Below are 25,506 nucleotides of genomic sequence, written 5' to 3'. Positions count from 1 at the left end.
TATATTGAAAAAATCTACTCACTTCAACATCGGATCGGTTTCGATCTTCTCCTGCACCGTCATGTAGGGAATTCCGAGCACCCGATCAATGATATGCAAATACCCATTGGTGGCAGCAATGTCACTCAGAATGATGGTCGCATTCACCCCACCTCCCTCGACTGTGATCGTCTGATTGTGGGTGTACCGATTGGTGATAACGTTGAAGTACAGGAACCTCTTATCCGCCCCCGTTGGCACCTGGTAGATCTGCGAAGAAAGTCACACAAAAAAAACGGAAAAAGAAGCATCAATAAGAATCCTTCGGATAACAAAACTTTTTCAATTACGAACACGCCGCAAAAAGGAGAAACATAAACCAAAAGTAGGTACTAGAACAAATATTGTGGTAAAAAATCAGGGTTACAAAAAAAAAACATCAAACAAGAACGCAAAACTCACCTGATTTTGGTTGTTCTTGCGGATTTTGTCGGTGGTGATGCTGTCCCGGACCAGGTGCAGGTGTAAAATTTCCCGAAGCTTTTCGCGATTTCTATTTGAGGGTTGAGTTGAGGGGAAAACAAAGTTTTTCCATTCATCGTGGCGTTGAAGCAGCACCCGATTTCAAACGAAACAAAACAACCCGGAACCGGAAGGGCGGAAGAGCACCATGTGTGTTGTTGGTTTTGTTGATTGTTCATGCGGAAGAAAAAAGTGTGAGGAGTCACGAGACAGAGGGAGAGAAAGAAAAAAAAAAGTTAACAAAAGTTTAGTTTGGTCGTTGTTTTTTGTTGCAGATTTTTTCAAAGGTAAGTTTCGTTTTTCAGCTACACGTTTTTTTGTATTACTAAGCCGTGAGGATCCCCCCTTTTCCCGAAAAGCGCTGGGAAAGGGGGGATGATAATCGCCTGTAAACACGTGCTTTGCTCTTCTCGAAAACGAAGGTACAGATTATTTTAAATACACACACGGGAAACTGCGCTGTTTTAAATCAAACGAATGAACAAATGGATCGAACTCACGCACAAAAACCACCGAGAGAGTGAAAAAACACATCTAGATTGAGGTTAGAATGATGGGAATGAAAAAAACAACTGTTTACCAAAGTGGAAAAACTATCCTAGATTTTGGGGGTGAGAGTCTGATTGGATTGATTTTTTTCTCCAACGAGTTTGCTGGAAAAATATGTTATCCGATAGGATTTGATTTGTTTTACCCAATTCGGCGTTTTTTTCATTCAGTTAGATTCTAGAGTTAACGAATGTTTGCTTCAGTGATGTTTTCGGTATTTTGGTGGTGGATTGTGAATAAAATTCGAGTGCGTGACAGCGGATGGTTTAGTTTGTGATTTTTTTTCGAACGCATTTTTGAAAGCCATGCAAATGCAAATGAATTTTCGGCGTGCTTTTTTTTAGAAAAGCTTAGAGTGGCTTAGCGTGCAGCAGTTTGTTTTATGGTTGGGTGCAATTTGTGTGTGAGTGTGTTATCCTTCGAGTGAAAAATGTATTCAAATTTGTGTTGTGTCATCAGATTAATTTGTTTCGTGGTTATCCAATTGATTGTTTTTTTTTTGTGTTTCCCAATTTATAGTGAATCTTTAGACAAAATTTCGAAAAAAACCCAATCTTTGACATTTTTATCAAAGGACAAACTACAAAAACGAGTTGTATGTTCAATAAAAACACTAAGAATTAACAGTTTAGTTCAACTCACAAACAAACATTAAGAAGTTTAAATTTTAAAAAATGTTAAAGCTTCAACCCTCTAATGGGGAAATCACCGGCTAGAACTCACCCCGGATCGTCGAGAGCTTTGGTGGTCCTGTTTGAGGATAAGTTACTGTTCGGGATAAGGTCGAAGGAAGTAGATCGAGGTTGTTAATGATGACAAATGAGAGAGACATTCAATAAAGGTGCAATGAACTCAAAATGGATAATCGAATGGATGGTGTTTAATGAATGATGTTTGATTATAGATCTATTTGAATATTGATTTTTTTTAGCAATTTTATGAATCAAACCGATGATATCAAATTATTATCATGAACCTCTTAACGTTTAAGATATATGTATAGAAAATGTTATCTCTTACATAAACCTATTTACATGATGATCAATATTGAAATTTAGAAAGATTAATTAATAACAATTAACATCAAATCAAAATTGTTAAAAATTATTTGTTAAGGTTTTCCTTAATATTTTGAATATAACTTTCAAATGTATTTATTTGGAATTTTATAAAAAAAGATGTACTCTATCCTGGAATCGGAAATCTGATAATAACTTTTTCTAAGAGGTAAAGAAGTTAACTATGTATACTCAATTAAGTGAAATGTGGTCCTCTTTTATTTGTTTCGATTATTCAAATTTCCATTCATTTTTTCGGTTTTCAATCATAAAGCATTTATGATTTCATTTCATGGCTTTAAGACGAAGTCTGTTTCTATTTTTGTTTTAAGCATTGACAAACACATTTGTTTTTGTTTATTTTAGAAGCAAAAAAAATGGTTTCAGTTCCGACAACTCCTTACAAAAATGTGTAATTTATTCGTAGTGCTTATCTCAAAACTTTACTACAGATTTTTTTTAAAATTTTGCATCTAAGTTTACAAATTTTACGATTACTATATATGATCCCTCTTCACTTAATGCAAAAGTTTATATTTTGTTTCCAATAGTTACAATTTACTAACTAGTTCATATACTTACAGATTGGATTTAATAAAGAAACCGTACTTGGATTTTAAATTTTGATTTGAAAATTTTTTCTTGCGACTTTTGGTTCCGAATTTAATATTTAATTTCCTCATTTCTAAGTTCTCCTAAGGCAATTAATTTTTGATTTGATTAAAATAACTTTTTGCTTTTTTTTTATTTTTCAAGTTCTTCTATTTTTCATTTCATAATAAATCGATATGTGCAAATTGCAGATATTTGGGTTCTGGTTTTTGAACTGTCTTTTGACAAATAAAAATCCACCCCGTTGGAATTATTTTTTGATTTTATTAATTTTATGCAAAATAGTTATTTTTCTGTTTTCCTGGGAAGTGAAGATTTTGAGCTGAAATATGCAATTGTTTAATAAATTGAGGAATTTTTGAATCCTTTTTTTTCAAAGCTTTTTAAGAGTTTAATGCATCAAAATTGTACAATTTAAAATAAAAAACACGATTTAATTTTAATAATTTTTGACGTTTCGGAATATGATTTTTTTTCTAATTCTGAGGCGATTCAAATTTTTTGTTTTTATTTTTGTTTTTCTTTACATACTTAAGAGCCACAGCATAAATTTAACCTGATAATTTGAGAAAACATGAAATATTGTTTATTAAAAGTATTCTCTGGAGAGATTTGTTGAGCATTTTTTTTTTATTTTTAAACGTGTAAGATGATCATTTGATAATGTTTTAGAGATTGAGAGTTTTAAAGTGCAATACAGTTCTTCAAATGGGCTATATTTTTAATAAACAGTTTCAGTGCAAATCTTTATCTGTTTCGCGGAAAGCTGTCATTTTTTATTTTGTTTTCTAAATGTTAAGTTTCCCCTTTTTGTTGAATTCTTTGACATAACTCATAAATAACGAATGTTCATTCCAAATCATATTGATAAACCGGTTTTAAGTTTTTGATTCTTGCAATATTTCCAAATTCTGATCATGAAGGAAAATTCTTAATTCATTATCTTTGATATATTCTAAATTTGTAATTTGAGCACTTTAAAGTCTTCCTATTGGTTTCTAGTTTTCAACTCTACAAGTGCTAAAATCACAGAAAAAAAACCTTAATATGTGTTCCCTTTGTTTATTCAGCCAATTATTTTGAAAGCAATCTTAATGAAAACTTTGTTTTTTTTTTAATTTGGCTGATCAAATTGGAATTCAAAAACTCTTTGTTTATTTTCATGAACGAAATTATCATCTGTTGATAAAGTTTGTTTTTATTTTCAATTCAATTCGCCACTTGACTTTCTTTTGATTTTAATTATGATTTGAGGTCTTCTTTATTTCTGGGTGGTTATTTAAATACTTTAAACGGTTTCGTAACTTCTGTATTTTTTCCAGCCATATATGCTGGATTTCTAGACAGACTCCTTGTTTATCTTTCAATTTTATTGTTTAAAAAAGAATTTGATGTAAACTAATTTTTGTCCTTGAATTAATAATTTTTTGATTAAACACCTTCCTGGATAAGTTTTGTTTTTTTAAATTTTAAATGTTTACTCAACACTGTTCCTGGTTGATGAGAGTCATGTTGATTTCTTCATTACTCAAAATTATATCGTTTTAAATTCAATTTTAATTGAAAATTATTATCGATGAAGGTGTTTTTAAAAACCTATTGAAGTTTCGAAATTTCAGCCAAATTTAATATTTAAAGAATGAAATTCGTAGCTAAACATTATGGTATTTTTTAGGATTTTGAATAGTAACACCATCAACTAATTAAAGCTTTAACTAATAATATGATATTTCATCAAAAAATTGTAAATATGTTTTGATTCCAACTCTTGACCCTTTACTGCAAATCCGTTGGGTTTTACAGTTTTTTTCCAAATCTTCAATAGCTTCAAATGATAGTTTCAAATAATTCAAACAAATCATAACACAAAAAAGCTTAATAATAACAAATAATGTTCAAAGCAAATTTTTAATTTGAAAAAAAAAATATTTCAAATAAAATCATGTTTTTGATAATTGTTTACATTTTACAGTAGAAGATTGACAATAATAATAATAATCGATTTTTAATTTATTTAGTGCTGTGGATTTAAGTTTCTCTGTTAAGTTAATCTGTTTTTCAAAACTTTATTTAGTTCGATATGACTTTTACGGGTTATCACTTTCAGTTTTCAATGAATGTAAATAATTGTATTACAATCTTTTTTTCAAATTAATTGTTATTTTTTTCTTTTTTTTAATTAAAGATTAATATTAATGATTCATAGAAGTCATATTAAAAAAATATGCAAACATTGAAGTTTTTCATATTTAGCTATAAAATGATATTTTTAAAACTGTGAAATCATACGAATTCGTTATAAACGGTTTAGTATTTAATTTAAACGATATTTAATATAGGTTGATAAAAAAATTGAAGTTTAAATCAGTTTAACAAAATACAAAAATGTTTGGTTTCGAATCTAATTCTTTAAATCTTAAACTTCATTAGTTTTTTAAAATTTTGAAGGCGTAGAATTTGCTTTTTGAATGAAAACAAAGAATTTTGAAAAACAAGTACAGATACCGTTTGATTTTGGCATTACGTCTGAACATTTTGTGTTGTCAAAATCGAATGTTGCCAAAAAACGAACGGTTTTTTTTTCAAACTATTTTTGCTTATTCCTTAAAGAATTTTTTTTATCATCATATGTAAATCAAACCGGATTTGACCATTTTTAGTCAGTTTGGGTTTTTATATCATGTTATCGATGCATTTAGCACTTGTTTTGTGTCTAAATAAACTTTGTTTATTCGTTGTTTTCGCTAAATTTGTCATTCTTCATCACTTTTAGTTATTTTCAATTATTTTGTTTGTTTGTTTGTTGGTTTTTGATTTCTTGAAATTTTCATCATTTTAGTCATTTTTAAAGGAATTGGTTTTTTTTAAAATATTTTAGATTTTTTTTACAATTTATTTATTAATTTTATTTTTGAAAACGTTGATACGCATTTATGGTGTTGGTCTTATTTATATTGCTCCTATTATAACGAACATTTTTAGGGAATGTGGTTCCAAAAAACCGTTCTGCAAAACTAGTTAAAGAATTTTATAAATTAAAAAAAATATTTTCATAAAATTCACTTATTGTTTTTCGAAATTAGCTGATTAAATGATAGCGAAAACATTTGAAAAAACACGTAGATACTGACCCTGGTCAATTTAGGCAACACGTCAGAACATTTTATTTGGTCAAAATCGAATGTTTCCAAAATTGAACAGTTTGTCCAACTTTTTTTTCTCTTATCCCCCCAAAAAAACCGTTTTTATCATAATTAACGTAATCCATTTTTGACCATTTTAATTCATTTTTTTTATATCATGTTTTCGATGAAATAAGCACTTTTCGTGTTTGTTGAAACATTTTTTTTTCGAGTTTGATATTAATTTTTTAGTTTTTTGTTTGTCATTTGCAGTATTCTGTTTTTATTTCCTTCTGAAATTTTCTTATTTTTTTTATTTTAAGTACTTAAATTTTCTTTCAATTTTTGAGTTTTTAGGAACGTGAAACGCATATTTGTGTTAGTCTTAATTATATTGGACCTGATATTACGAAAACTATTTGGCCATGTGGTTCCAAAAATCCGTTTGATTTTGGCATATGTGCCAAAATCGAATTTTGCCAAAATAAACGGGATCTGTAGTAGGTATACTTTGGATTTTAAAAAGTATGACAAATTTATACACTTCAAGATTTAAATAAATTAAATTTATTTAAAATTATCTAATGGCTACATTTTTTCTTCTTTTAATTCAATGCAGTTTAAAAAAAAGTTAATTATCTATTAGATTGCTTCAAATAAAGAAATTGAAAAACAATGGGATAAATACTTCAAAATTCGACAAACTCTTAACATGATATAATTCTTTTATCTTATTTCATCATTTAATCAAATTTGGAAAAATCGATAAAAACTGTTTTTTGGAATTTTGTTCTTTCTGAGGTTAATTGTTTTCTGGTGGATAAGTATTGGCTTGCCGAAATACAATGAAATCAATGAAGACATCTATTCAAAATATTCCATCCTAATTTCATCGGATTCAAATGAAAAAAAAATGGCAGAAGTCTCTGTTGTTGATACACATTGATTGATTCTTGCAATACATTTCATATGAAGAAACCCTAAACCTAACATTTACCTCAGAAAAAATATTCAATGTTTTACAAAAAAAATCAAATTTTTTTTTCAATTTTTGACAGCTTAGGATGAAAACAAAAAATCGCAAAAAGCAGATTTACATAACCCATAATTTTTTTCACCTTTAAAAAAAACATTTTTTGAAATTCGTGAAAGTTCCAGCCAACAAAAACCTGCCATTTTTGTAGAATTTTCATTCAATCAAGACCATTTATTTTGAAGTTGTTATAACTTTTTTTTATGAAATTCTTAGCTTCTTCGAATGTAAACGAATAATTAAGCTTCAGGACAATTAAAATAAAATATAGAAGACAAACTTCTTTTAAGGCTTATTTGAATTTTCGGAATGATTTGATATGCAAAAGTTTCTTCATCTATGTAATTTTCCATACAATATTGAAACGCGTTGCTCAAATTCAGGAAACAACCTAATCATCTCAAATTTTAAACTGATGCTTGGTGACCCAAAAGATATAAATAAAACATATGGAAACAAAAAGTCGTTTTTTTTGCAGCGGTCTAATGTTCATGATCTACTACGAAGTGATTAATGAATTCCAATTGACATAACTTTAGTTTTGGGTTGACAAATACCCGAAATTCGATGTTTGTTAGAACGAGTTTCTAAGAATTTTCTTTACAAAAATTACCCTTTTTACTTAATTTTTTGACCAGGATTCCCAAAAGTTTCCACGAAGAGATTCTTTTTATTTAACTCCAAGCGTACCTCTTTCGATGATGTGATGGCTAGCATCTTACATATGCTAAAGCCTCCAAACCCACAGAAAGTGTACTATGTATGCCGTGACCGGGATTCGATCTCATACCCGCTGGATTAGAAGACTTGAAGGCTATCCTCTAGGCCACGGTCGGCAGCACAAAACATTTGGTTGATTTTTTGTTAAATGATATTTAAATTGGATGGAGTTGAGGATGGAGATTACATTATATATCATATTATTTTTCATCGAAATTTATGATATTTTTTTTGCATCCGTTTCTTTCTTTTTATTTGTACACTTTTATACTTTTTTCAACTTTCTTGTGAACATTTTTAATCGTTGTTTAGTAGCTTATGTACATGTGTACACGAAGTATGCGTAAAACATAAAATTTCACATCGAACGTTTCGATTTTCAGTTTTAAAAATTCGCTAAAATCATCTGTATTAAACACTTTGAGCGGTCGTTTTCTAAAGCCCCACTTAGACTTTTGCTTCAATTTATTGTTACTTTGTGGATTTACTAAATCAGACAGCTTTCAATAAGCGTAAGAAGGTGTTATAAGTACAAATGAGAATTTATTGGTTGAAATTATTTTAAGTGAAATTGGAGACATTAGAATTTGAATTCCTGACAAAATTTCTCAGAAGAATAATATTTTCATTTCATTATTTTCTCAGGATCACTTTCTTTCAGCTTAGATTTTAGTTGTTTTCAAAATATCAAAACTTGGAAGTTGGCTACAGAATGGAGGACTTCATAAAATTCCACCAAAAAACATTATTCTTGTGGGAATCTATTTCTTGACTAATTTTTTATGAAGAAGAAAATAAGACTTGTGTTATCAACTCTTATCCTGACAATGAAAAATATTGCTGAAAAAATTGCAGTTGTTTCTATCTGTTTGTTTAAGTCCGAAATTAAAACAATAAATCATCAAATTATCAACGAATCCAATCATGACTCTAAGTGCGGGTATAGAAAGAGGCCTCTCTAAACTATAAAAACATGGGTTTTTTGCGAATTCTTCAAACATAAAATCAAAATGTTTATTTTTGTGTTTTGGAGGTAATAGTAATTCATTGAAAAATTTCAATTTCCTCATGAAAATACTCTTTTAGAAATCCTTCAAAGTACCATTCACGGGAAAGGCATTGTTAATCATAATGAAAAACTCTCCACAAAACATCTGTCAACTGTAACTGTTTTTTACTGAATTTTTAAAATTTTGGAATTGAGATTATTTGGAAAATATTCAGGAAGAATGAATATCGGAAAACATAATTAAAATACCTGTTTTATCGTGTATTTTATTTAGGAAATAATTCTTCTGGCGAAAAAAAAGGTTCTGGTAAATGGTTCTTTCTGGCCAAGGTCGTGCGAACGGGGGGGGGGGGGCGGGGTTTTAGGGGTTTAACCTCCCCCCCCCCCCCATGGAGATTTTTTCAAAGTAAAATTTTTCAGTTAAAGAAATGGATTTAACGGGAAACGGGGTAACGGGAAACGGGCAACAGGAAATTACTTCATTCCAAAAGGTTTTTATAAATAAGTGTTTACAAACATGTCGTAAAATTTTCTCGCCTCCGGCGGTTTTTTTTGCTATACCACTCTAGGCCTAAATGATTTAATTCTGCGACAATACATAACATTTACGAATTGAAACCAGTTTTAACTTTAACTTATGATAAAACCCTACCTTGTCTTCGAAATTGATTTTTATTAAGAAATGTATCTAAACAAGTTCATTCATTACGTTATTACAAATCATTTGTATAGTAATAAAACACCTTCATATCATAACAAATTTAATGCTGATATAAAATATTCTTCAAAAGACCGACAAATTAAATTGTAAAAGGCTTAAAATATATTTTTTTTAAATATTATAAATATTTTGTATGGGCGATCACAAGCCCTACTTTCAGCCCATGAAAATATTAGCGTTGCCGTATTTTTTTTCCTTTAAGTCCTTCTACTAAACACACCGTGCCTTTTTTTGGCATTGTTGGTATTTCTAGCTGAATTTCAATTTCCAGATCCAGAATTGGCCAGAAACAGGCCCGTCCTTCGCACGGGCCTGTTTCTGGCCAATTATTTTCTGGGAATAAAGTTTTTCGGGAAAGAAGAGATAAACTGAAAACAACACTGTTCAAAACGAAATTCTATCAGAAAAGAACCATATCAATGTTAAAGATTGTTTAATAAATGTGACTTCATTGTTAAAATTTGTGAACATCATCAAATTCCAGTGGTTGAAATTTTTTGAGATGAGGACATCATGAGGGTTATTCTGATGATTTTTTCTAAGATTATATTTTTTTTGTTTGAAATTGTAACACAGTTAGAATAAATTTCATGTATGAATAATTTTCGATCCAATGAAAAAAAATGACAATTCCAAATCTTACCTGATAAAATTGCTCACGATCGGATGGCTTAGTGCCTCGTTGCTGGGGGCAAACAGCGTCATCTGCTGGGTGTTCTGCATGGTTCGGAAGAAATCCGGCGCATAATCGGCAATCAGTTCGTAGAACTTGAACAGCGGTCCGTCTTCCTTTTCCTATTTTGAAATATAAGGGAATCAACAAACATAGAAGAGAGGAAAAAAAAAATTTGGTTAATTTTTTTTAATTTGATAAAATTCAAAAAACAACAATCGAAAAGTTAAAAAGGTAAGAAAATAAACATAAATTAATCAGAAAAGTTCAGAAAAATAGTTTTCAAGAAAACCACCGAGCATAAACGTAAGACTAGTTTCAGAGATGAAGGAAAAAAAACAAACAACATTAACGAGAAAAAGGAGAATCGAAAAAACAGTTAAACGAACATATCGGAAGAAAATTCAAAAAATTTGAACAGTTTTTAAGTTTTAAATTGACTTTTAAAGAGGAAAGGAAGGTTGTTGTTACTCCCTTTTTAAAAGTTCATTTTTGTGAATTGGGTTTTTTTTTCTTAATATTTTGTGATTTGTGAAAACGAGAGTAAGGTGTTGCTGTTTGTTTGAAAAAACCGAAAGTGAACACAAGTATGTAATTGAAAAGTGTCGAAAAAAGTGTGTGAGCCATCGATTCGGGGAATGTGGGTGCAAATTTTAGCGCGCGAGACACAACGAATAGTTTGGTGCTGTTTTTTTGGGAAACAATTTAAGTGTGCAGTTTTAAAGGAAGTGGAAATTTTCGTCATGCAATCTGATTAATTTCAAGATGTGGGTTTTAAGTTTTTTTTGTTTTTTAAATTTTGTGTGACAGATTTGTCGATGCATCAGCCATGTTAAAAGAGATAAACTTCGTTGACGAGCAACAGGATACGTATGGAATATTTCTTGCCTTTTCTGATCCACCTGAACTATTTTGCTCCTCCGAGTGGGCGTGAGCATCGTAATGATGGGTTTTGTAATGCTGTAAAAATGACGATGTTCTGTGACATGGTTTCGAAAATTTTGTGTGGACAATGTTGATGGTTTCATTCATTGGTTTTTTTTCTGGCATGCAATTTTCTCTCATTTCAGTGCAGTTAAATGACTTTTTTTCCGGCAACAGGTTAATCATTTTGATTAAAAAATAACTCAATCGAAAATGCAATCAATAGTTAACGATATTTGCCCTTTGAAATATTAAAATCGTTTGCTGCATTCCCATGCTCAACTTGTCAACATCTCAGTTCTAAGGGATTTATTTCTCCATTTAATAAAAAAATAATTGGGTAAAGCTTTCATTTCCGGTCGATTTGAGTAACGACATAAGCCAGCCAGACAATGTTACGAAACTGTGCGATTCATGGAGCAGTTAAAAGCATAAGTTTGATGATTGGTTTGTGTCGGTGTATTTTTAACCATTACGATTTCCATTGGTGTGGTTATAAAAAAAGGAGAGAAAAACGGTCAGTCTGGCGAAAAAATATCAGAAATACATGCGAGAAATGCCCCATGAAAAAACTCGTAACAAGCAAACTTTTCAACAGCTGTCACAACTCGTGGATTAACAAATTAATTAAGCGATATGTGTGCCAAATGGTCTTTTTTTATTTGGGTCAATTGAATTGAATTCAAATACTGAATAAATTTTAACTCTTGAAAAAGACAAAAAAAAAAATCTAATGAAAAACACTCCGGAAACAGACAATTTTCCTGAATTTAATAATCGAAATTGTCTTCGAAATATTTTTTTTAATTCAGAATTCAGATTCGAAATTCAGATTCAAAATTCAGATTCAGATTTCAGATTCAGATTTCAGATTCGGATTTCAGAATTCAGATTCAGAATTCAGATTCAGAACTCAGATTCAGAATTCAGATTAGGAAATTCAGATTCTGAATTCAGATTCAGAATTCAGATTCAGAATTCAGATTCAGAATTCAGATTCAGAATTCAGATTCAGAATTCAGATTCAGAATTCAGATTCAGAATTCAGATTCAGAATTCAGATTCAGAATTCAGATTCAGAATTCAGATTCAGAATTCAGATTCAGAATTCAGATTCAGATTTCAGATTCAGATTTCAGATTCAGCATTCAGATTCAGAATTCAGATTCAGAATTCAGATTAAGATTTCAGATTCAGAATTCAGATTCAGTATTCAGATTCAGAAATCAGATTTCAGATTCAGATTTCAGATTCAGATTTCAGATTCAGATTTCAGATTCAGATTTCAGATTCAGATTTTAGATTCAGATTTCAGATTCAGATTTCAGATTCAGATTTCAGATTCAGATTTCAGATTCAGATTTCAGTTTCAGATTTCAGATTCAGATTTCTGATTCAGATTTCAGATTCAGATTTCAGATTCAGATTTCAGATTCAGATTTCAGATTCAGATTTCAGATTCAGATTTCAGATTCAGATTTCAGATTCAGATTTCAGATTCAGATTTCAGATTCAGATTTCAGATTCAGATTTCAGATTCAGATTTCAGATTCAGATTTCAGATTCAGATTTCAGATTCAGATTTCAGATTCAGATTTCAGATTCAGATTTCAGATTCAGATTTCAGATTCAGATTTCAGATTCAGATTTCAGATTCAGATTTCAGATTCAGAATTCAGATTCAGATTTCAGATTCAGATTTCAGATTCAGATTTCAGATTCAGATTTCAGATTCAGATTTCAGATTCAGATTTCAGATTCAGATTCAGATTTCAGATTTCAGATTCAGATTTCAGATTCAGATTTCAGATTCAGATTTCAGATTTCAGATTCAGATTTCAGATTCAGATTTCAGATTCAGATTTCAGATTCAGATTTCAGATTCAGATTTCAGATTCAGATTTCAGATTCAGATTTCAGATTCAGATTTCAGATTCAGATTTCAGATTCAGATTTCAGATTCAGATTTCAGATTCAGATTTCAGATTCAGATTTCAGATTCAGATTTCAGATTCAGATTTCAGATTCAGATTTCAGATTCAGATTTCAGATTCAGATTTCAGATTCAGATTTCAGATTCAGATTTCAGATTCAGATTTCAGATTCAGATTTCAGATTCAGATTTCAGATTCAGATTTCAGATTCAGATTTCAGATTCAGATTTCAGATTCAGATTTCAGATTCAGATTTCAGATTCAGATTTCAATTTTAGATTTAAATTATTTTTTTTTTATTTCATAGCTGAAAATTCTGATTTATTCTGATCAGAAAGATCATTGTTATCAGAAACAAATTGCAGGTGAATTTTCAATTTTCCGAAAGTTTTTTGTGACAGGAAGCAAAGGTTATTGAAAGTTTTCTTGTTTCGTTGCTCATTAAGTAGAATCAAAACAAAACAAATGAAAAAAAGTATTGCAAGCATGTGCTTTTCTCCTTTAGGTTAATAACTTCGCGTCATCACTTTCAAAAAGCCAACAAAAACATAAACCATGAGCCGCACTGCCGGCAAAAATAGTTTATTTGACACTTGTCGGAGAGAACGCAAAAAAAACAAGACAAATTATGCTTCCGCAAAGTTCGATGCTTGGAGCAATAAAAATAAAAGCACGAAAATTTGTCCGAAACAAAAACGACAACCAGCTGCTACCCAACAAAACAACCGGAGCTTTCCGACCGGAAAAAAACTTCACCATCACTATTTAGTAGAAGGTTGTACGGGGTGTGAATTTTCCGCCAAGTTGTAAACTTTTACCCCGCTCACGTTTCACACACTTGTGGAAAATCGGTTTGCCCTCTTTTCCCTAGAGCAAGTTATGGTGGGGTAGCGAAAATTTTACTGATGTATGTTTATGGACACCTATGGGAGTTTGGGACAATTTTCCGAATCATCCCCCCTTACTCTTTGTTGTTTTTTGAGAAGATTTCTACTTGATAGCTTCCAGGTGGATTTTTTCTTTAAGAATGTGATGTTTTATCTTAAAAATATCGATGTGAAAAAAGAATTTTTCAGTTAAAAGGTTTCAAGGTTATTTCTTCTAATACTGTTAACTTATATTTCTTGGAATCCAAATGTCAATTTTAAAAAAATGAGACACATTCTTAACACTAACCAGAAGTAAACATGTGCTCATCTGAAACACGTGGCTATCCTTCAGGAATAGGGGAAGATATTCTCGAGTGGAAGGAGAAGAGCATATAAAATATAAAAAAATCCTGAACCAGCACAGTCGTAATCATATTGATCATCAGCACATTTCCTGCCGATATGCCAATGATAATAATGTCGAGCCACAATATGGCCGAGAGTGTAAATATTTTGATTTCACACCGGTGTGTGCATACAAAGAGCAAGTCCCACGGAAGTGTCTTCTAGTCACGTGCAAGCTGCAGCTCGAAAGATTCTCCCCGGGACTGATTTTACGGCGGAAACGGAAATGGAAAAGCTCGCTGTCGTCGGCCCAAGACGAGACGAAATTGTCATGGAAACATTTTTCCTTGAAATGTTCTTCATCGCAGATCTTGCCGCTGCTTTCCTTGCCCGGTTCAAGACTTTTTCTATATCCTCGGAGGACAAGATTGAATTTATGCGGCTCGTGACGTTCATTTTTATTTTCGCTGAAACATGAAAATCAACATACCAACATTCATAGGACTCTGGCCAAACTCTCCCGAGGAAGGAAAAGTTTGGACGAAATCTAAGCCTTTTGTTTTCGTCGGTAACTGGCCTGAGTCGGTTTTCTTCGTTCTTCCTTGGAAAGAAATAAAATAGTTGAAAACAGATGAATTCTTATATGTTCTCATTCAAAGCTAGTCGAGCAAACTAACATTTTGCTGACTGAGGCTCAATTTAAAAGCTGCAGAAACAAAAAATAACGAACGTCCGCTTGTCAAAATTTGCATAAAATCTGTTGGAAACGTCTCGTGATTGAAAGTTTTTAATTCTTCTTGGCAGAATAAGAATATAATTTTCTCAATAAAAAATAATAATAATTATTTCAAATAATTTTTTTTTATCGGTTTCCAGTTGATTTCAAAATTACTGCATGGTGTCACGTGTTACCTCAACTCTAAAGCACGATTAAGAAACACGATTTATGAATTTTGAAATACATAATCACAGTAACGTTTTTGTTTTCTTTCTTCAAAAAATAAACTTTTTGAGCGTACCTTATGTTTAAAAAAAACATCATTTTTAATTAACAAATTAAATAAAGAAACTGTGAATAATCATTACTGGTTGGAGTACCTATAAGCAAAATAGTGTCAAACATTTGCTTTGTCTGTCGGATCATCCGAGGCTTTTGAGGCTTTTTTTCTATTCGACTTTTCCTCTTTAACAGGATTGTGCCTTAGCATATTCTATTGGAAGTGATGTGGTTAATTATTCGATTAAACGCTCAGGTGCCCTCCTAACTCTACAAGATCTACGGGGAGTCATAATTGTATCCTGTTCTACCTTTTCTTATCGGGCTCGTGTTTTGCTCGAAACCTGTCCATTAGGGTGTCCCTAAATTGCATAATTTCTGGGAATCTGGGGGCTCACCTTCAAAATGGTAGATAAGGATGTGGAGAACAAACTTTTTTATGGGGTTCGCTAAAAAATATCATGTTTAGAGGTTCCGCAAACGCGATCTTTGAACACAGTCCAATTTCAAAATATTTAATTTTAAATGAATTCAGGATCCAAATATTTTCACAAAATTTATATACTTCAATTTATTTTAATTTTGTTTGGTTAAATACTACACGTAACAAAATAAAAATGAACAAAATTCGTATCAAAATTGAAAGAAAGAAAGCTATTTTCAAGGAAAAAACATTTTTTTGATCCAAAAATTTTGTATTCAACTGACCCAAATGTGTATCTGACGTAAAATATTTTTGGTACCAATGCCATTAAAAGATGCGGATTTTTGTGCACTTAAACTTTGCTTTGCTTTTTGTTTGTATCATCGTGTGAAGAGCTATTCACGGTTTAATCCTTAATAAAAATCACAATTCAGGGTATTTTTTATTTAATTTATCAAATTCGTCTTCATAAATACCTACTTTAAAATCAAAACACTTGTAAGAAAGGCTGGCAAACGTGGGTAAAACCAGGAAACGGGAGCGAGTCAATCATAGATGTCACCTTCGGTTGATGTGCGATTGGATGGTAAACGAGGCTTAACGCATAGCGATAATTTCGTGATCCGCTATCGGTTGAGCTCAAGTACGCGGACAGGTAGACGAGAGTCTAGGGCAGATGAACGCTCTGGCAAACACCACAATTTGACCAAAATGTCTTTGTCGAGGTGTTGAATTGGGAAAAGAACCTGGACAACCTGTCCGCGAGAGAACTGACGAGGGTACTAGCGCGCGCTTGCGATGCTGCGATGATAAGACCCGTCTATTGGTGGACATAGGAAATCGCGTATCTGCGTGCCGTCTGCCGTAAAGCAAGGCGTAAGATGCAGAACGCAAGGACTCAATATGGGAGAGGGGAGCTTAGGCCACTCTTTACAAGCGTGAGATCGGCCCTCTGCAGGGCCATTAATGCAAGCTAGAGGGCACGTTTCTAACAACTATGCCGAGATGCTGTCCATCGGACGATGCCTATCGGATAGAAATGACCAAAACGAAAAGTGGGGGTGAGCCACTTGAAACGTGCCCAGACAAATTAAGAGTGATCATCAACGAGCTGTTCCCACAGCACGATGTTATCCGCTGGCCAATTGTTCCGTACGACTGGGACACCAGCATAGAGGAGACGATTAGGGTACGGTGGATAAATCGCCAAGTCTCTTCAACCAAGGAAGGCCCCCGAACCGGACGGCATTCCAAACGTCGCGACGAAGGCCGCGATCAGGGAGTTCCCCGAAATATTTCGGTCATCATTGTAACGATATGTGACGGAACGTGTGTTCCCTGATACGTGAAAGCGGCAGAAATAAGTCTTTCTGCCAAAACCTGGTAAATTTGCAGGAGATCCATCGGTGTGCCGACCGATCTGTTTACTTTACCCGCTGTAAAGTCACCGTGAAGGTAATTCAGATGCGACTCCAGAGGTACACTGAAAGTGAGAGCAGACTCTCGAAGAAACGGTTTGGTTTCAGAAGAGGACGTAGTACCGTAGACGTCATCCTCTCTGTCATTGAGCCAGGCTAACGAAGAAGAGAGTTCTGCGCAGTTGTCACTCTGGACGTGAAGAACGCCTTCAACAGCGTCAGTTGGACAGCGATTACGTCGTCGCTCATCTAAAATGAGGGTCCCGGCATATCTGTATAGGCTTGTGGCAGTTATTTCCATAATAGTCAACTACAGTATACGACCGGTGAGAGCAAAGGGAATCAATACTTGGCCTGGGATGGATCCCACCACAAAACCGAGATGGGGCTGATCACCTACCTGATCTCACCCCAAAAAGGTACCGTTGCGATTGGACCACGTGATATCGTGTTGAAACGCGCAACAAGACTGATGTCGAACTCCTCGGCAATCCGAAGTAGCAAAAGGAGGATACTGTCAAGCGTGATCACGTCAATTTTGCTATACTGAGCGGTGGGCTGGAGGCAGACCCTGGAAAGACTGTGTAACCTGCAGAGATCTTGCAGTGTTCAGCGGCTGATGAACCTACGGGTTATCAGTGGATACCGGACCAGCTCGTCCGAGCCCACCTGCGTAGTGGCGAGCGTCATGCTCATTTCGGTTTTGTTAGAGGAGGATATCTATCGTTACGGCAATAAAGACACGCCCAAAGTACGAGATCTCACTGATGAGGACTCGAAGTTCAACTAGCAGCAGCTGTGGGACAGCTCAGCGAGAGGAGCTGGACCCGATGTTTGATCCCGCACATCGAGAGCTGGATCGGAAGAAAACACGGTGGACTTTCGTATGACGCAGTTCCTTACTGGTCATGGATGCTTCATGGAGTACCACTACCGATTTGGACATGTGGTTTCGCCATATTTCCCAGATTGTGTTGAAGGTGTTTGTCCGAGGTTTGCGGCGGTACGGCCTGACACGTGGTGCAGAAGATGTGTACGGATTCCGACACTTGGCATGACGTCAGCGATAGGTTCACCCGGATCATGATGGAGTTAACGGTAGTCTGCGAGCAGTATAGGATAACTCCATAGGATGATCGAAGCTACAAAAATAAGACACAATCTTCTGCGCAGTGAAGGTCATGGGTGCGCCGCATACGGGTGTAGGAGTAGTGCCGCTTTCTACGGGGAAAACTGCGGGGATAAGACAATACCTTTCTCGTTGCGAACCTCATTGAAAGACGTTAAACCACTGTTGCGGGATATCCACGGGTAGAGAGGATCTCGATTCCGGCGAGCCTCTCGAGTCGGTGTAGGTTGTCGTCACTTTTGTGAAACATTCGAGTCATAGCGTTCATAGTCCTGAAGGTGTGCCGTAACAGGAGCCAGTCCAGAACAAGGTGCTTTCGATCGGGCATAAAAGTGGCAAACATTGAGTCCTGGAGATAAGATCGGACTTCGAGTCGTTAGAGCAGAGGTCATGCCTCGAGTTATCAGGAAGAGGGTGTGTTCAACTCCAAGTCTTTACGATAAGAGGTCGGGTCTCGATCAACAAGAGGAGCGATCAGGCCTTCAATCAACAAGGGGAGGGGTATACCTAAATGTTTACCTCGAGTCATTACAAGGAGAAGATAGATCTCGAGTCACTAGAAGAGATATCGGGCCTTGAGCCGTGCAGAGGGGAGATCAGGCCTCGAATCGCATAGAGGAGATGTTTATGTGGGTACCTCGAGTCATTTCGAGGAGATGTCGGTTCTCAAGTCGTTAGAGGAGAGTTTGAACTTTAAGTCGTAATTATGAGAGGTATTGCTGAAAGAAGTCTGGTCTATGAGTCTGATCAACTTCCGACTTTCAATTGATTTCAATTATTTGACCTTATCTAATATAGTTTTTTCTACTGTTTCAGCCAATATGAAAATTTACAATTATGAGGCCCTTGGAGCCAAAGGGGTATAAGTGCATCGAAGCTTATTTCGAGAAATCACGCTTTTAAGTTGTTGTGTTTAGCAATTTTCTATATATTTTTAGAAAATTTGTCTTTTGCTTTGAAACGTAAAAGTATGTAAATATAATTTAAAAAATCTGAAAAAAAAACAAATATACATAGTTCGAAATATGAAGAATCGTTAGGCATCATTAACTCAAAATCGATCATTTTGTCACTTACACCCCTTTGGCTCTGAGGGCCTCATATGTTGTTTATAAGTGCTTTTGAGCATATTTGTCTTGTTTCAGAAATTTGAATTATGTTTTCAAATGATTTTTGTTACTACTAGAAAACTCATTTTTAACAACATCATTCTTATGAAAAAATCAAAATTCGAAACTGTGTTGAAAAAGTCTCTCCTGAAGTCGTTTTGTGGAGATCTGTTGTTCAATTTTTAAACAATTTATTATAGGCATATCATATGTATAATTGAGACTATTTTTTCTGAATGATGGTTTGTTCTAAAAAAATTAAATTTTCTGACATTTTGTAATTTTATAAAAAAAGATTTACTATTCATTTCGCTGACTTATATAAATTTTAAAAGACTTTTTGAATACCTGTTTTCATACAATGCCTTTTTCAAAATTATCGCTTGATTTTCATCAATTTTTCAATTTTCCCTGTAATAATTTCTTTTTTTTTACAAAAATTGATTCAAATGTTAAAAATTATTTCGGGTTCCAAAAGTTTTTAGATTTAACCATTATGATTTTGTATCATGAAATTTGTATATTTTTGGGTTCAAAAACGCGTTCATTCAGCTGATTGGAAAGGAAACTAAATATTAGCAGAAAAATTTTAAACATGAATTTTGAGATCTGAGCATTTTCAATATTTAAGTGAATGTATCACCTATAACATAAAATTCGTATTCAAAAATGTCAGCCTTTTAGGAAAATATGTTTAATAATACACGAAACATGTTTAAGGCTGGCGATTGAAAATTGCAGTAAAAATTCGATAGTCTGAGGCTTCTGGCAATATAAGGATGCCTTCCGAGTCACATTTAAGTTCACAAATTAATTGTTGCAAAATAGAGGTGTTTTCTACTATTTCATTAATATTTTATCGATTGTGCTTAATAATAATCAGCTTTACATGGCACTTTAATTAAGACACTTTTCTGAGCATGACACGATTCAAAAGTGTGTTTAGCAAAAGATGGATTTCATTTTGTGAAAGAAATTCCTGCAACCCAAATAAATTTTGAGCAGCTTCTATATTAACTTGCTAGAATAAGGTTACCAGAATATTCTCAGCACGTTCGGAAAATCAGTTCAATTTTAAATTTAAAACCTGACCAAATTCGTACAATTGATTTCAGAATTGACGACCAAAAATCCGGGCATATTTAGACAAAAACCAAAAGTACAGTAACACAAATGAAGTAAAAAAAAATTGAAAAAAAAAGTATTTCATTACAACTCATCGACAGATTTTAAATCATATTAAAGGCTTCCAAAAATCTTACATGATTATTTTCATAAAACTAGCTCAAAAACTTTCGTTTTGGAGGCAAAAAAAAGCACAATTCGTTATTGTTGTATTTGCCAAATAAACTAAAAAAATCTGGGAAAAATCCGGGCATTTTTCGAAAAAATCCAGGCAATCGGGCCGAGCTGGACTGTTTCCAAATTTTGTACTCATTCGAGTGGATTAAGCGGAATTAAATATAATTTTATATTTTCAGACGCAAAAAACACTTGAATTTAACTCTTCAAAAATTTCATTTCAAATAAACATCATAATTGAATCGACAGTATATTTTTGAAATGGTTCTCGCTGTTTTTAGAATAAACAGAGATCCATTTGAATCAATACGGAAGCAATAACAAATCCGACTGAAACAAAACGCTAGCAAAAGCATAGTTCCTTGAATAGACTTAAATCAAGAATGTAACCAAAGTAGTTTCTAAACGGTCCTCCATCGATGTTATTTATGTTGAAGCATGAAGATAGCAAGTGCGATGTGTAGCATGCCATGATTTTAGGATAATGTAAAATTAGTTTGAAATATATAGTCAGTTATTGTTAGACCACCAACCAAGAAAGTTCACTTTCTTTCCACTCCTACCCCCAAGAGGTTATGGGCCCAGGAGCTTACGTTGCCTAGTAACCAGTCAACAACGGAAGAAAAAATTTTCTTCAAGCAGTTGAAATGGAGAAAATTCAAGTTCCGAAGCTGAATAAATCGAATTACAGCAGCTGGAAGTTCAGCACCGAGCTGCTGCTAATCCGGGAGGACCTCTGGAAGTATGTCACCGGGACGATACCAGAAGCACGGGCTGCGACGGAACGTGCCCCGGGAAACGAAGCCGAAATCGAAGCCTGGAAGTACGGGGACCAACGAGCACGAGCGACGATCGGTCTGATGATGGAGAGCAACCAGCATGGCCTCATCAAGCAGACGACCACGGCTCGTGAAGCATGGGACAAGCTGAAGGACCACTTCGAGAAGCCGACGTTGACATCCAAGGTCTCGTATTTGCGGAATTTGATCTCCAAGCGATTCTGTGAAGGCGACGACATTGAGAAGCACGTGAACGAGATGGAAGAAGTTTTCGACCGCCTATCCGTGGCCGGGTTGAAGCTCGACGAGAAACTGCAGATTGCGCTGGTGCTGAGTAGCCTCCCGAAATCGTTCAACGCTCTGACGACCGCGTTGGAGAGCCGGGCTGACGACGAACTTACGTTAGAGCTCGTGAAAACCAAGCTAATCGACGAGGTGACGAAGCAGGGAAGCTACGATCCGGAATCCGTTCTGAAGGCTGGATCTGGTAAGAAGGTCTGCCAGTATTGTAAGAAGCCGGGCCATAAGCAGAGGGATTGCCGGAAGCAAGCAAGCGACCAGGAAAAGAACACCAGAAGCGACCAGAAAAATCGGAAAAATCCACCCAGAGCGAAGGCCGTGCGTGAAGCGACGAATGGAAATTGTGCTTTCACGACGAAGCGGACTGGACACACCGGAAGCTGGGTCGTCGACTCAGGGGCGACATCCCACATGTGCGCCGAACGAGATTTCTTTCTGGACCTGGATGAAACCATCAATGAAAACGTCATCGGAGCGCATGACTTTCGGCGGCCTGCCAAATGTCGTCTTTGCCTCCAAAACGAAATCCCTCAGCTTCTCCTCAGCATCAGATTTTTCCCGCAAAAAATACACGGTTGTGTATCGGGAAAAGTCGTCGGTGACTGTCAGATAGTACCGACATCCTCCTGGCGTAACATTTTTCATGGGTCCACATAGGTCCACGTGGATCAGGTCCAGCGGCATTTTCGATCGCTTCTTCGTTTTCTTCGGGAACGGAAGTCGTGCAAGTTTACCCTCTTGGCAGCACTCGCACACGGACCGTATGCCACAATCGGTGATCTTGATGCCGGTCGCTAGCTTCTTCTTGAACAGCTCCTGGACGGCGTCGTTGTCTCGATGGCCCATTTTTCTGTGCCACGCGTGCTGGCAATCCTGCGTATGCTTTTTCTCTTCTACCTTCATGGCGTTGTGGGCGTTCTTGATGCAATACAACCCACCGGCCACAACCGCCACAGCTGCAACTTGCGTCTCTTTCATGATCCTGCAGTTCTTGGTGTCGAAAATCACCTCACCACCCTTAGCAACCAGCTTGCGCACCGAGATCAGGTTGGTCTCCAGATTCGGTACGAACAAAGTATTCGAAAGCGTGATTGTGCGATTTTTGCCTTCCAGATCGCAGCAACCCACTTTGCACGTCCCTTTGCCCTTCGCAGCTGTCATCGTACCGTCGACGGTGGCGAGTTCAAGAACAGGTCGTTGGAAAGGTTCTTCAAGCAAGAAGGAATCAGACAGCAGTTCTCAACGCCACACACCCCACAGCAGAACGGAACAGCAGAACGCAAAAATCGTTCCCTAAACGAAATGGCGCGGTGCATGCTGCTGGACGCAGGGCTACCGACGAAGTACTGGGCGGAGGCTGTGAACACGGCCAACTACCTACAGAATCGACTACCGACTAGGTCGATGGATGTCACTCCCTATGAAGCGTGGTGGGGAGAAAAGCCAGACCTGAGCCACTTACAGGTTTTTGGTGCGGATGCGTACGTATGGATACCGAAGCAGAACCGAACGAAGTTTGATGCAGCAGCGCAGAAGATGACTTTCGTTGGTTACTCGATCCAACAGAAAGCGTACAGATTCTTGGACAGGAGCTCCGGGCACGTCATCAACAGCAGAGATGCTCGTTTCATACCGACTAGCAGTATCCAAGAAGAAGAAGAAGAGAGCAATGGAAGTATCGTTGAATATCGCTTCTCTTCGGCTGACAATTTTCAAACTAATCCTTTTCCTATCGTTGCAGGGGACGTTCTCGGTGTGCCAGCAGACGACGAGGAAGGATTCGAGTCGGATTCCGAAGACAGCAAAGATCAAGATACGTTCACCGAATCGGACGACGACACCACACTCACCGAATATCACGATGCCGATGAACGTCCCCTCAACGCACCGAGTGGATCGCCATCAACGAGCACGCCGATACGTGTGTCAAGCCGATCGAACAAAGGGGTACCGCCACCTCGATTTCCCGAAGCCAGCAGCCTGGTAAGCCAGCAAACGTTCGAACCGAGGACTCTTGCAGAAGCGCTAGCGAGTCCCGAACGGGATCACTGGAAAAATGCTATGGATGAAGAGTATGCTGCCCTCCAAGAAAACTCCACCTGGGACATCGTTAGCCTTCCCCCAAACCGGAAGCCGGTCGGCTGCCGGTGGATTTTCAAGAAGAAGCTGGACGAACGCGGGAATGTTGCACGATACAAGGCCCGGCTAGTTGCCCAGGGATGCAGCCAGAAATTCGGTACTGACTACGTCGAGGTTTACGCCCCGGTTGCGAAACACACCACGTTTCGAGCACTCCTGTCGGTAGCAGCACGTCGAAAGATGCAAGTGAAGCACGTCGATATCAAGACGGCATATTTGTACGGAGAGATCTCGGAGACCATCTACATGCGTCAACCACCTGGGTACGAATCCGGGAATCCCACGGAAGTGTGCCATTTGAGGAGGAGTTTATATGGCTTGAAGCAAGCAGGAAGGGTCTGGAACCAGACCATCACCGACGTTCTGAAGCAGCTGGGATATGAAGCTACGGAAGCGGACAGCTGCCTTTTCGTGAAGAAAGACGATAGGTTATCATTCATTCTACTCTATGTAGATGACATGCTGATCGTCACCAACGGCAGCCAGGAGTATGAGCGAGTACGGAAGCGCTTGGAGAAGAAATTCAAGATTTCGTGTCTGGGCGATGTCAGCAATTATCTTGGCATCCGTGTTGAGCGACAGGAAGACGGAAGTTTCCTGTTGAGCCAAGAAAGTTACATCGAGAGGATATTAACGAAGTTCGGGATGGAGCAAGCCAAACCATCGCCATTTCCGATGGACCCTGGCTACGTCACGGCAGAGCAAAAGAAGGAGAAAGTAATGGCCACCATCGAGAAATACCAGAGTCTCGTGGGAAGTTTACTCTACGTCGCCGTATGCACACGGCCCGATCTGGCAATCACGGCGTCCATCCTCGGGCGTAAGGTCAGCAAACCAACGGAACGTGACTGGACAGAAGCCAAACGAGCCTTGCGGTATTTGAAGGGTACTGCTGGACTGAAGCTGCGACTGGGAGGAAAAGGTCATCTCGAAGGTTACGCTGACGCTGACTGGGCGGGCGATCGTTCGGACAGGAAGTCGAATTCCGGATTCCTGTTCAAGCTTGGCGGTGGAACGATCAGTTGGACAGCACGAAAGCAGGAGTGTGTGACATTATCTTCCACCGAAGCGGAATATGTTGCACTCGCTGAAGCTAACAAGGAGCTACTCTGGCTCATGAAGCTGATGCAAGGACTTGGCGAGGACATCAAGCAGCCGGTGATCATCCACGAGGACAACCAGAGCTGCATCAGTTTGCTGAAGGCCGAAGGTGAAACCAGACGGACGAAGCACATCGATACCCGATACAATTTCGTTCAGGATCTGACCAGGACTGGAATCGTCAACGTCAAGTATTGTCCGACGGAGAATATGTTGGCAGACATGCTGACAAAACCCCTGAACCGGATCAAGTTGCAGAAGATGAGGGAGAAGATAGGCCTGCAAAACATCGTCCTTGAGGAGGAGTGTTGAAGCATGAAGATAGCAAGTGCGATGTGTAGCATGCCATGATTTTAGGATAATGTAAAATTAGTTTGAAATATATAGTCAGTTATTGTTAGACCACCAACCAAGAAAGTTCACTTTCTTTCCACTCCTACCCCCAAGAATTTATGAAAATAGATCCATTTCCAACCATCTTGAAGCAATAATAAATCAAACCAAACAATGAGAGCAAAAGCATAGATAGTAGCCAGAACCAAATCCGAATCGTTCACTAAAATTTCCATAACTGAATCATATTGACTCGAAACCGTCAGCTCCCTTTTCCGGAAGGAAGGATGTAGTCAGGGACAGTCACATCATCATATATACATACATTCATACATTGATATCTAGCTCGGCTTTGCTCTCAATCGACGGATCAATTCGTCCCCCGGGTCTTATGTTAATGCTGAA

The 25,506-nt window shown here is 36.4% G+C and overlaps 1 protein-coding gene across 5 annotated transcripts in view; it reads right to left on the bottom strand.

Annotated features, from left to right (window-relative positions):
* LOC129745047 (fasciclin-1) overlaps positions 1-25,506 on the bottom strand; it is a 599,740-nt gene that overhangs the window by 29,519 nt on the left and 544,715 nt on the right. For 3 of the 5 annotated variants that reach the window (XM_055737873.1, XM_055737889.1, XM_055737880.1), the window contains 5 exons: positions 10,887-10,958; positions 9,969-10,120; positions 1,774-1,818; positions 442-532; positions 23-249 (listed from right to left, as the gene is read on the bottom strand). In XM_055737873.1, the coding sequence (XP_055593848.1) occupies positions 23-249; positions 442-532; positions 1,774-1,818; positions 9,969-10,120; positions 10,887-10,958 (587 nt within the window). The remainder of the gene's footprint in view (positions 1-22; positions 250-441; positions 533-1,773; positions 1,819-9,968; positions 10,121-10,886; positions 10,959-25,506) is intronic. The other 2 variants (XM_055737896.1, XM_055737905.1) reach the window with 2 other exon arrangements.

This window comes from Uranotaenia lowii, chromosome 1, assembly GCF_029784155.1.
Source record: "Uranotaenia lowii strain MFRU-FL chromosome 1, ASM2978415v1, whole genome shotgun sequence".
Lineage (NCBI taxonomy): Eukaryota > Metazoa > Arthropoda > Insecta > Diptera > Culicidae > Uranotaenia > Uranotaenia lowii.
Note: the sequence above shows the minus strand (reverse complement) of the source record. Positions and strands in the feature narration are given on the sequence as shown.